This window comes from Echinops telfairi, unplaced genomic scaffold (assembly GCF_000313985.2).
Source record: "Echinops telfairi isolate 266 unplaced genomic scaffold, ASM31398v2 ScPeMD7_7468;HRSCAF=8506_0, whole genome shotgun sequence".
In the NCBI taxonomy this organism is placed as follows: Eukaryota; Metazoa; Chordata; class Mammalia; order Afrosoricida; family Tenrecidae; genus Echinops; species Echinops telfairi.
Window position 1 is genome coordinate 53,090,015 of NW_022111369.1, and position 11,830 is coordinate 53,101,844.

The 11,830-nt window shown below is 41.7% G+C and overlaps 1 protein-coding gene across 4 annotated transcripts in view; it reads right to left on the bottom strand.

Annotated features, from left to right (window-relative positions):
* SMIM14 (small integral membrane protein 14) overlaps nucleotides 1-11,830 on the bottom strand; it is an 88,626-nt gene that overhangs the window by 41,159 nt on the left and 35,637 nt on the right. For 3 of the 4 annotated variants that reach the window (XM_045284182.1, XM_045284179.1, XM_045284181.1), the window contains exon 2: nucleotides 8,705-8,814. In XM_045284182.1, coding sequence (XP_045140117.1) covers nucleotides 8,705-8,779 — 75 coding nt within the window. In that variant the 5' untranslated portion in view covers nucleotides 8,780-8,814. Of the gene's footprint in view, nucleotides 1-3,343; nucleotides 3,486-8,704; nucleotides 8,815-11,830 lie in introns of those variants that run through there. The other variant, XM_045284180.1, reaches the window with a different exon arrangement.

Sequence of the window (11,830 nt, forward strand, 5' to 3'; positions counted from 1 at the left end):
TGACACCTAGTGGTCACACAGGCTGGTATGCTTCTTTCCTGTGGGCTTTGTTGCTTCTGAGCTAGATGACCGCTTGTTTACCTTCAAGCCTGTAAGGCCCCAGACGCTTTATCTTTGATAGCCTGGCACCATCGGCTTTCTTTGCCACATTTGCTTACAATTGCTCTTTTATATAAAGCTCTTTCTTATACACATGTGTTTATGAGTTTGTTTCTCTAGTCAACCCAGACGAACACAGTAGGGTAGGTAGGCAGGCAGGCAGGTGGACATGTAGGGAATATGAGGTGGTACCCTCCTCAAAAGGAAACAACAACAGAAAAAGCTCCACTGGGCAGAGCTTTGATAGTATGCAACCCTCCCCCCAAACCCCCTTCCTGTATCAGTCAACTTGCTCGGAGTTAGTATACCCAGTAACATTGCCTGGGAAGGTTCTCTGGACACACTGACTTTTTTCATAGAGAGAGTTTCGCTCGTTCGCTCCAATCTCATTTTTTGTGATGGCCGTGCAACCATGAAATTCTGTTTCCTGCTCAGGAAAATGCCACGGAAACTGTCGTGATGTTGAGCACAGCTTACAAAGACATGAGAAAAACTCACGTGTATGAGTTGTTTTCTCTTTTCAAAAAAGGTGAAATATCGATTGATGACAAACTTCATTCTGAGGTCCTGAACAAATGAAACATTCAGTGGAATGGAAACATGCCGTGCTTTGAAAGAACAGCACCAAAGTGACCCAGACTTTTTCCCAAGGGCATTCATTACTGGTGATGATGTGACATGGTGTTATTCTTATGACCCCAAAAGCAAACATCAATCAAGCCAGTGGAAAATGCCATCATCACCTTGCCCCCCAAAAGTTCAAGTGAAATCAAAGATCAAGGTCATGCTCATTTGTGGGGTTTTTTTTTAATGTGAGGGGAATAGTGCATTTGGAGTTCATTCCACCTGCTCATATGGCCACCTCAGTGTGTCAGTTTTTGGCAAAAAAAATAGCATGCCTCTCTTGTCTCACACATATTACTCACCTGACCTTGCTTTATTAAAAAAATTAAATACATAGCTTTGAGGGAAAAATTCCGTGGGTTGTTTTTTAGAGGGGGGGTACTCCCTCATACATAGTTTCCCTTATCAAAAGTACATGGGCAGGGAGGGAACAGGTTAGAAAATGCCCTATTTCTTAGAGTCAAAAAGGCTTTTATTCCTCAACAAGATTTTCTCTTTTCTTCCCAATCCCTAAAATCTTCTGGGGTAACTTTGGCTTCCCTCTTGTTCCTTAAAATCCTGAGGTACCCACCTCAGGTCTACTTCTACCTGTCTTTAACAAAAAAACAAACAACAAACAAAGCCCACTGGTTTTAGTCTGTTAACATGGGCCCCAGTCCTTTTATATTCCATTGAAGGGAAAAGACATGCAAGAAACCAGCTATTCAATAGATCTCCAACTCTTCTTTGGAGAGAGAGAGAGAGAGAGAGAGAGTCTGTCTCAGGGGTGGGGGGATAATTTTTTCACACAGTTTAAAGTTAAATGGCCCTACAAGGTTTGTTGTGTGTGTGTGTGTGTGTGTGTGTGTGTGTGTCTGTCTGTCTGTCTGTCTCAGGGGTGGGGGGATAATTTTTTCACATAAAGTTAAATGGCCCTACAAGGTTTGTTCTGGAAAATAACAGTTCTTCATCCCTCCCCAACTATCTTCTCCTGAGGTACCCACTTTTTAAAAAAAATCATTTTATTAGGGGCTCATACAACTCTTATCACAATCCATACACACATCAATTGTGTAAAGCGCATTTGTACATTCATTGCCCTCATCATTCTCAAAACATTTTCTCTCCACTTAAACCTCCAGCATTAGGTCCTCATTTTTCCCCTCCCTCCCCGCTCTCCCCTCCCTCATGAGGCCTTGATAGTTCATAAATTGGTATTTTGTCATTATCTTGCCCTGTCCGATGTCTCCATTCACCAACTTTTCTGTTGTCCATCCCCCAGGGAGGAGGTCACATATAGTTCCTTGTAACCAGTTCCCTCTTTCCTACCCACTCTCCCTCTACCCTCCCTGTTTTGCCACTCACAACACTGCCCCTGTATTCCCTGGATTCCCTGTATTTCCAGTTCCTATCTGTACCAGTGTACATCCTTTGGTCTAGCCAGAGTTGCAAGGTCGAATTCGAGTCATGGTAGTGGGAGCGGGGAGGAAACATCTAGGAACTAGAAGAAAGTTGTATTTTTCATCGTTGTTACATCACACCCTGACTGGCTCATCTCCTCCCCGAGACCCCTCTGCAAGGGGGAGGTACCCACTTTCACCTTCCAGGTGATTCTTTTGGTAATTACCCTCAGGTCACTGAATGACCAGTAGAGATATGAAATATGAGGATCCAGTTCTTTTTCCTTCCCTGTCCCATAAAGCTGTTTAAGTTCAGTACTCAGTTTTAACAGTTTTATGACCATATATGGTAAATGTTCTTCAGAATGAATATAAGCAGTATAAGTATTCTCTTTTCTGTATGACATTCTGTATTTCCTTAAAATTAGTAAGTCATTTCTTGAATCTGAGGTGTTTCTGGCAGCACGTGCCCAGGTTGAAGGTGTTTTAGGCACAGAGAGGGTTCAAACAGCAGAGGTCTCAGTAGCCCTGCACTGGATCATGAGATGTTCAGACTGGCGAGGCAGTTCAGACTGGCGAGATCTCTTGCACAGCAGGTGAAGCACTCGCAACTTAACCAGCTACCCTGCCGTGCTAACACAGCTCTCACCTACGCTCTCCTTTCCCATCATCCTCGAAGCTACGTTACCTCTTTCCTCAACTAGATCCCCTGATTTCTACATCCAAGACTTAGTCTCCTTCAGTGGCAGGTAGATTTTATGTCAACGTTCACTGTGCAAGGGGCAGTCCAACCTGTCAAACAGGTCACAGACTGATGATGCCTCTTGGGAGGGGTGGCCTTTTATATTAAGAAAGAGCCAGTAGAATCAAGTTTTCTTTGGCCCTTCACTTTCTGATTAAGTGGGATCTACCATCTGGTTCCTCAATCTCCTGTTGTGTCACCTGCCCATCACAGGAGCCGTTAGCAGACTACCAATGGTGGATTCATTCAGCCAACTTTGGATTCATGTTATGTCTGCATCCACCAGTCTGTGATTCCCACTGTTTTCTGCTTCCTTACCCTGCTTCCTGTTCATCAGTTTCCCTGAGTCAGGAGAAGGCCTAACTTGAACCTGACTGGACATACCTATTTCCACAATCATGTAAGCCATTTCTTGACAAAAATCTCTTTCTATATACAAACACACATAAATATCGCTGATTTTGCTTCTCTGAAAAACCCAACCCAATAGATCTGGTACCATGGGCGAGCGTGGTCCTGAAGAACAAATCATGAAGATGGAGAATGGAGGCTCTTCCTCATGGCAATCAGGTGGAGTTGGATTTCTTTCTCCTTTAGATGGCCAGAGGTGGCTAGATAAGGCCATTTGCTTTACTCAGGATCTAGAAAGGGCATGGGAAGTGAAATTTTTGATTCTTAAACACTGGTAACTACTACCTGAAAAGGAGCAAAGGAATGTAATGGATTGTTATATTGAAGCTCAGGGAAGTGAAGTGCCTGTTGGACTTACCTGAGGCAAAAGCCTTGCTGCTTACACAAAAACACTGATAGAAGGCCAGGCCCTGGTTTGATCTGGCCTGAGCCTAAGACTGAGAGAAACTGAGAGTGTATGCAGACAAATTCTCTATGCCTCCCAGGAGGGAGACTGGTAGAGAAAGTCCTTCACATTGTGAGTTGGAGATTAATCCCAGTCATATTCTCCAGCCTGGGTACATCCACAGGTAAACTACTTGCTCAAGATTCAAAAAGTCAACATTCTCCTAACTAAAAGTTATTCCCCACAATATCCCCCATAATAATGTCAACTTAAAGATGTTTCTATTAAGCCCACGGCTGCTTTCTAGTAAACCCAGAGGCTATCTGCCATCAAGAGCAATCAGACTCTATTGTCTACCTCACCCTAGGCCAAACCAGCTGCCTTGTGATAAGGATCATTGTTCCTCTGGAGAAGAGCTCAGGAACAGCTCAGGGACGCCAAGTTGTCATCTTAACCCTACAACCCGCCCACCTTGTTATGTATGCGCCTTCCTGTATGCCCCTAGTACCTCCCCATCCTGTTATATGTATGCCTCCAGTACATTCCCTTCCAGTTATGTATGTGTCTACGGGGCTTGCCACAGTACTCATTGATCTATTTGGAATGCGACTGAATTATAACATGTAGAAGTTGTTGAATGGGAGAATATTTTGTTGTGTATATTTTTTACAATTGGAAAAATTACATAAATAACAAGGAGTACAATAAAGACGAAATGTTCTAAAATTGATTGTGGTAATTACTGTACAACTCTTCTTGATATGACTGAATTATAGAATTATATGTGGATAAGATGCCAATAAATCTGCTGTTTAAAAAAAAGAAAGAAAAAGAAACACATGTGCCTATGAGAAAACTAATGGCTGAACATTAAAAGGAACCTTCTGGCAGCCTGAAATGCTTGCTAAGTGACCACACCTGGATCCACTTGTTGCATGGAAGTGGGGGAAATATGCAGCAAGAAAGAGATGGGTTGAGTCTGGCCACTGACAACTCAAAGGCACTAGAAGAGAAATGAAAATGGGTCAGACTAATCTGAAGTTTAAAGAGTTGGTTGGAATCCGAGCCGATGGCAATGACCAAGCCGAAGGGAGATAGGGTTGTTGAGAGTACATGAAGGGGCCAGTGGTCTGAAGCTTGCCACAGTACCCATTGACCTACTTGTAATGGCTAGGACTGAACGAGTCCAACAGAACCCAACTAGATGAAGATGATATTTGACCATGTGAACTTGTACATGTTGCTTGCGGACTGTGGGAAACAGAAGGATTTCTTTCAAGCTGTCTCCCCCAAATATATACCAGACTTAGCTGCTTGAGAATGACTATACACTTGGAGGTCATCAGGAGTAGATTAGGGGTCATTCTCCCTAAGAGTTATCAGCCATCTAGACCAAACAGACACCACTGTTTATCCCACAACAAGTAGGGCCCACTCCCTTCTGATAAGGATAGTAGTGTCTGTTTCTTTGTAGGACATGCCAGAGAGGTCAAACCCGCCTAAGGATGACCAAGATTAGGCTGCCATCATGAATCTAGGGTTCGCCCATCTTGTTACATGTATACCCCTAGACCTTCCCATTCCTATAGGCACACCCCTAGCTCATCCCCTTCCTGTTACACTTATGCCTATCATAGATCCCCTTCCTATAATGTGTATACCTATTGTACTGCCCCTTCCTGTGATGTGTGATTCTGTAATCATGTCCCCCTAAAGTGATATAATGCTTGGTTAGCAATAAAGAGAGAGCCCTCTCCAGCTCCCTGGGGGCCCGGGAGCTCTCCCCGGTTCTCAGCCCCCGAAGCTGCTCCTGCTCTCGTGGCCAGGTTACCCCCACGTGGACCACCAAGCAAGGTGGAGGTGACAATGCTACCATGAATTGTGTCTGACTCCATTACTTGACTCTATCTTCTATCTCTCATGCTCTCTATGACTTTACTATAATCTTTACTTATTATTGCTGTACAATTGTGCCTACCGGACCTTTGATGATTTGTGGGGACCGCTCTCTCCTTTCACCCCACAGCGGACTTGATGGTGATGGCCTGCTCTAGATTTGACTTTGCTTATGGATACAGGTTCCAACTGGAATGAAGATTCTTCACATCAAAGAGCATGCCTGTCTCCTCAGAACACCGGGTTGATAGAAATGGGCTGTTTAGAAATTGGATACCCAAAATGGGGGTAAAGGCTTGAAGTGACTGGTTTACACACTTTCGTGGGTTGGGGAAGATGTTGACAGGATTAAGTTTACAAAACTGCCATTGTTAGGCAGAGACTATTTGTTTTTTTCACTTACAGAATATAAGACTTAAGTGGGGCTCATATGTTTTCAGCTGTGCAAGTTTTAGTTTATCCTGTTAGGCAGAAACATGATTTTACCATTGTCTTTGGAGATTTTATGTGGTTGAAGTGTTGTGTACAGGTGTCGAATTGAAAAGGGGTAGTCCATGGCAGTTAAGATTTTATGTCAACTTGCACTTGTGGAGAGGTGCCGTCCAACCTATCAGGTCAGCCTGATAATGCCTCCTGGGACCTGTGGCCTTTTAATAAAAGACACATTAGGGACCACTCCCCTCTTTCGCTGCCTCATCATCTTCCTACAAGCTGGAACTATGTACCCCCTCCAGGGACAGCCCCATTTGACCCCAAGAGGTTGCTGTGCCCTCTGATGTTTCCTCGGACCTAGGATCCACATGACTCTTGCATCCTGCTTCACCTGTCTGTGTCACCTGCCTACAGCTATATGAGTCTGAAGTGGGTTCTGACTAGCATTGGACCCAAGGATTTAAGTTGTAGTGGGCTGGGGTTGGCATCGCTCCCTGAGATAAGATTACTTCTTGATAAATAAAGTTCTTTTTTATACATATGAGTATCACTAGTTTTGTTTCTCTGTCCAACCCAGGTTTATACACCATCTTGGTTTATGCTTTCATTTTTGTGAAAAACAGTTCATCCTCTACTAAATTACTTTTTTGTTAAATGTTTCTTTGTGAATTAGGTGGGGGTTTACATTTCAGATAATCAATTTTATGTTCAATAACTTAAACTACTTATCAAATTTCCCAAATAGTTTGTCCTGACCTCCTTGATTTTCCTTTTCCCTCATGTAGAACAATACTTTGTCCTTCACCCAAGTTAATGCACACATGCCTATCTTCTAGCTTATTGCTTCCCCTGCATTCCCTTCCCCTCTACCCATGTTAACCATCAAGTCTGCTTCTTTTGGCATGAAGATGTTTATCTGGATTTTTTTCTTTTGTATTAATGGTTGCAAACAATATTGATCCTTTTGTGATTGACTAATTTCATTCAGCATAATGTTCTCAAATCCATCCATGTATGAAGTGCTTCACAGTTTCATCATTATTCTTTAGTGATGCACAGTATTCCACTGTGTGAATGTGCCAAAGTTTCCTTATCCATTCTTCCACTGATGGTTATTTGTTTCCATCTTCTTGCTACTGTGAACAGTGCTGTGATAAACATAGGTGTGCATGTATCTGTTTGTGTCATGGTTCTTATTTCTTTCGGGTCTATACATCAAGTAAAAGGATTGCTAAGTTATTTCTATTATAGGTTATTTCTATTTCCAGTTGTTTGAGGACGCGCCATACCACTTCCCACAATGTGTACCATCTTGCTTTTTTTTCAAGAGCATTAAAGAGCAAACATATCAGTCTGAGGATAAAACTGTACCTGACCCAATCCATGCTCTTTCTAATTTCTCACATTTTTAATGGAAATGTCCATCTTGTGCCTGTTTCGTCATGGTGCTTTGGAAGCAGATAACTTATAGTGCAGATTTCACAGGATCACAGATGAAGAGGAATTTCGCTCCAGGGCGTAATATGCCTAAAATCTTTTACCCATATTTGTTTAAACGAGTCAGAAGGTAAGATTTCAGATTTGGAATTGTATCTTGAATCAATCTCTTTTGAGCTATAACAAGCAAGGAGAAAGGAGGGACGGGAGGAAGGAGAGGAGGAAAAAGGAAAGATAGATGTCAGGATACATGGAGATCTACAAAGAATCAGATCTGTGGAGACAAGAACCTTCCTCCACACAAAACAAAGAAAAAGCCGCCTACTCGTGTCAATGCTCGAGTCCACTAAACTGTGAGAAAACAAATGTCTGCCTGTGAAGCCACAGGCTTGTAGTATTTCTGTTAGAGTAGCACTAGGTAATTAAAGAACAGCCAGTAATCTTTATTAAACATTTATAACAGTTAAATGAAAGTCTTTTCTTTGGGGGAGGTCCCCATGTCCACAGTAATTTGAAATAAGTTTTGCCTTGTATTTGATTAAATTAGACCAGAAAGCCTATTGTTCTTTACTTCATAAACAAATAAGAAAAAAAAATGTATATATTTTTTATTTCTCACTTCAGATTTATCTACTTTTGTATCAAGTCATCAGATATGGTATTCTATGTATATGTCTGTATCCACAAAAGTCTTGTTTAACTTGTAGGTTTTTATTTGTTCATTTCCTTCAAAAGCTGACTTAAGAATCATAAATAAGTCCTAGCATAGAACCCAAAACATACTTCTAATCATTACATAGCCACACCAATCTAAAAGAAAAATTGTTGATCAACTGACACCCATCCAAATGTTTGTGCCTGTCTTAATTAACTAGCCAGTGTATAGCTCTATTAGACATTACACTGCTAACTGCAAGGTTTTTGTCATGCCTTGTGTTGGACCAAGGTTTGAACTATATTATAATATTAACTGTGACTTCCTATCAGTTTGCCATACAAACAGGGTTCATGGAGCTAAAGGCAATTACATTAATATAACCTAGAAATAGCTATACCCTAATTCGTGCTATCCACTCCTGCTGGCCAATTCACCAAAATAAGCCTAGCATGAATGAAAACAGTAATGTTTTTTATTCCTAATAAAAGGATCATTGGGAAACATTTATTAGCCAAATGACTTAAATAACTATGAATGTTCAATTATGAAATACTTATTCCCAGTAACTAATAATCTCACAAAAAGGGGGACAAGAAGGGTACAGCAGTTCAGTTCTGGATACGAGAGTTCTGTTATCTTACCAGATTGATAAGTCTTCTCATTGCGTGTTCATGAGAGCAAACACATTCACAGGGATCGAATCCACCTTCTGCCATGATTACCCAGCTTGATTTAATGTGACTGTTTAAATCTAGAAGAGAGGGAAAATAATATCAGACTACTCTTGGGATTTTTTTCTTCAGAGCTATGAACAATTCTGTAGAGGTTCAGTAAAAAACAGAAGACCCTCAATGAGAAACAATGACGCAGTTAAACCAAAGAGCTCACACAGCAAATTATTGTGAAGACCAGTGTTTCATTCTGTCATACATGTGATCACTGTGGGTCAGAACCAACTAACAAGAACATACACAATTCACATAGTTCTCTTTAACGATTATAGTAGACAATTTGGTCTTTCCAAAGAGAAGTTTGGCGTTTGCTTTTGGCGTCTATGTGTCTTTGTTTAGAGCAGGGTGGGGAATGAGGCCTGTGAAATCATCAATACCAGTTAACATCACACATTTTCACCAAGGAAGCAGTTCCAGCCATCTCATTAAACTGTTAACTCACTGCCTTTAAGTCAAGGTGCACTAACAGAAACCCTAAAGGACAAGGTAGAAACTGCTCCCTGTGAGTTTCCAAGACTAAATTGTATATGGGAATAGAAAGCCCCATCTTTCTCCCTGGGAGTAGTTTGGAACTGCAGACCTGTGGATTACAGCCTGATATGTAACCAGTACACCTCTAGGGCTCCATAGCTGACACCTTAGGATTGAAATTAAATGTTTGACAGCAGGCTAATTTTTAAGTTGATAAATTTGTTTGGCCCATAAATAATGTCATAAATATCCAAATGGCACTTGGCAGAAGTTCCCCACCTCTGATTGAGAGTAAGGCTGAGGATGCTGTGTATTAGGGTGAGGCTAGTGGCACTAGTCACAGGGTAGGGTTAGGCACACCAGAAAAACCAACCATATTACAGGAGAGCAGCTTTGTATCATGTAAGACCAATCAACCTAGAAACTGTGTTCAATCACTTAGATAATCAATCAGCTATGGCTATGTAATGAGAACCCAGGAAAAATTCTGGACACTGAAGTGGGTGAGCTTCCATGGTGGGCAGTAGACACTGAAAGCTTGCTGTTTTGAAATCCTCTCAGATTCTGCTGTATGTGTCTTTCTCTTTTTTACTTTTTTTTTTTTAACTTATTTTTTTAAAGGTCGTTTTATTAGGGGCTCTTACCGCTCTTATAACAATCCATACATCAATTGTATCAAGCATATTTGTACATATGATGCCATCATTATTTTCTAAATGTTTACATTTCTATTTGAGCCCTTGGTATCAGCTCTTTTTACGTTCCCTCCTCCCTCCTACCCGTGACCCCATAATAAATTAGAAATTATTATTATTTCCATATCTTACATCGACTGCTGTCTCCCTCCCCCCACAGCTTCTTTCCCCCTCCTCTTCTCCCCACCTAGTTTCAACCCTCCTGGTACTGCTACTCCATTTCTGTTCCTGAGGGGTTTATCTGACCTGGATTCTGTGTGTCCTGAGCTTTTTTTTCCTTTTAATAATTTTATTGGGGGCTTGTACAACTCTTATTACAATCCATACATACACCCACTGTGTCAACATTTGTACAATTGGTGCCATCATTTTCTTTTCTTTTCTTTCTTGTTTGCCATCATTTTCAAAACATTTCCTTTCTACTTGAGCCCTTGGTATCAGCTCATTTTTTCCCCTCACTCCGTCTGGCTAAGCCCACAAGTCCAACATTAACCCATTAACCCAACACCAGTCCACAAAGTCCTCCACTTCACAAAACAGAGGCAATGATGCTGACTACAAGAGGAAAGCTGAGTCAGTGAACGGATAAGCATCTCAGCACTAGCAGGGGTCTCCACACGGCTGCTCCAGCACCCAGGGCTGCATCGGGATAGATCCATGTGGCTTCTCCTTGGGGATGTCTTGTAGGAAGTCAATCTTGCAAGCTGAAGCAGGAAACTGCTAAGGCAGCTGCACCGTGGTGTGACCATCACAAAGCAAGAGACCCGAGAACTAGAAAGTCGAGGCTCACCACCCATTTATCCCTCCGCCTTTCAATTAGCCCCACATGTGATTATCGGCCAGGTTGGCACAATTAACTAACTCAGCCAGGAATGTCAGACACTGACTCATAGAGATTTGTTTTCACCACCGCTTTACCAATCAAAATGATAAAACACAACTATTTAAAATCTTTTTAAGCCACAGGATTAACAAACTTAGATTTCACCTTCGATGGTCCCCTCTCCAAGAAAAACCCTCTGATCTCCCAGACAGGAGCCATGTTTCAGTCACAATTCTGTCTCCAAACAGCTCCTCCACTTCTTACAGTCACAATATTCCCTGAATAAACATTTACTGAATTCTTAACAATGTTTATCTTCCCGCCTTGCTGTATGCCAGGAACATGTAAATCAGCTAGAATTTTAAATTATACTTCAGTCTTAATTAGCCTCCAGAAAATGAGAAAGTGTATTTATGAGTAGGGCATTCCTCAATAGTATTATGCATCTGTGGAACTTTCTTTTTTTCTTTTTTTTTTATCAGACACTATTTAATAAGGCAGCTATCCAAAAAGGAAACTGCAAGCCTAGAATTTTATTCTCTCTATATATATTTTATATATATAAATATATAAAATATATGTAGTCCTTGAAAAGAGACCATGGAACGGGAACACCACTGAGCCTCTCATTCAAGGCCCCTGCTGAGTGTGTCCTATGCAGTTGCTTGCTTTCCGGGTGGGGAGGAGGGTGCTGAGCTCATTACAGAAAAGCACTTCAGGAAAGCAGAAGGTCTGAGCAGGTTCCCATCCCGTACCCCAACAGAGCCCTCAGAGGTATTCCCCTAGGGTGACCGCCGCCTAGTCTATTTGTCCGATCCCAGCAGCAGGTGTCTCCGGAAGTTCAACGCGAGAGGACCACTGCCTACAGGTTGCGCGCTCACACCTCCTGTGGAACTTTCTTCATGTGTATTTAAGCTGCTTTAAGTACTATTCAGTCCTTGAACTAACTACAAGCTTTTCTTTCTTGTTGTGTTTTAATTTGTTCTTTGTCAATGGTTTGTTGTTGTTGCTGTTTTGTTGTACATTGTTGCTTGGTTTTGCTCTGTC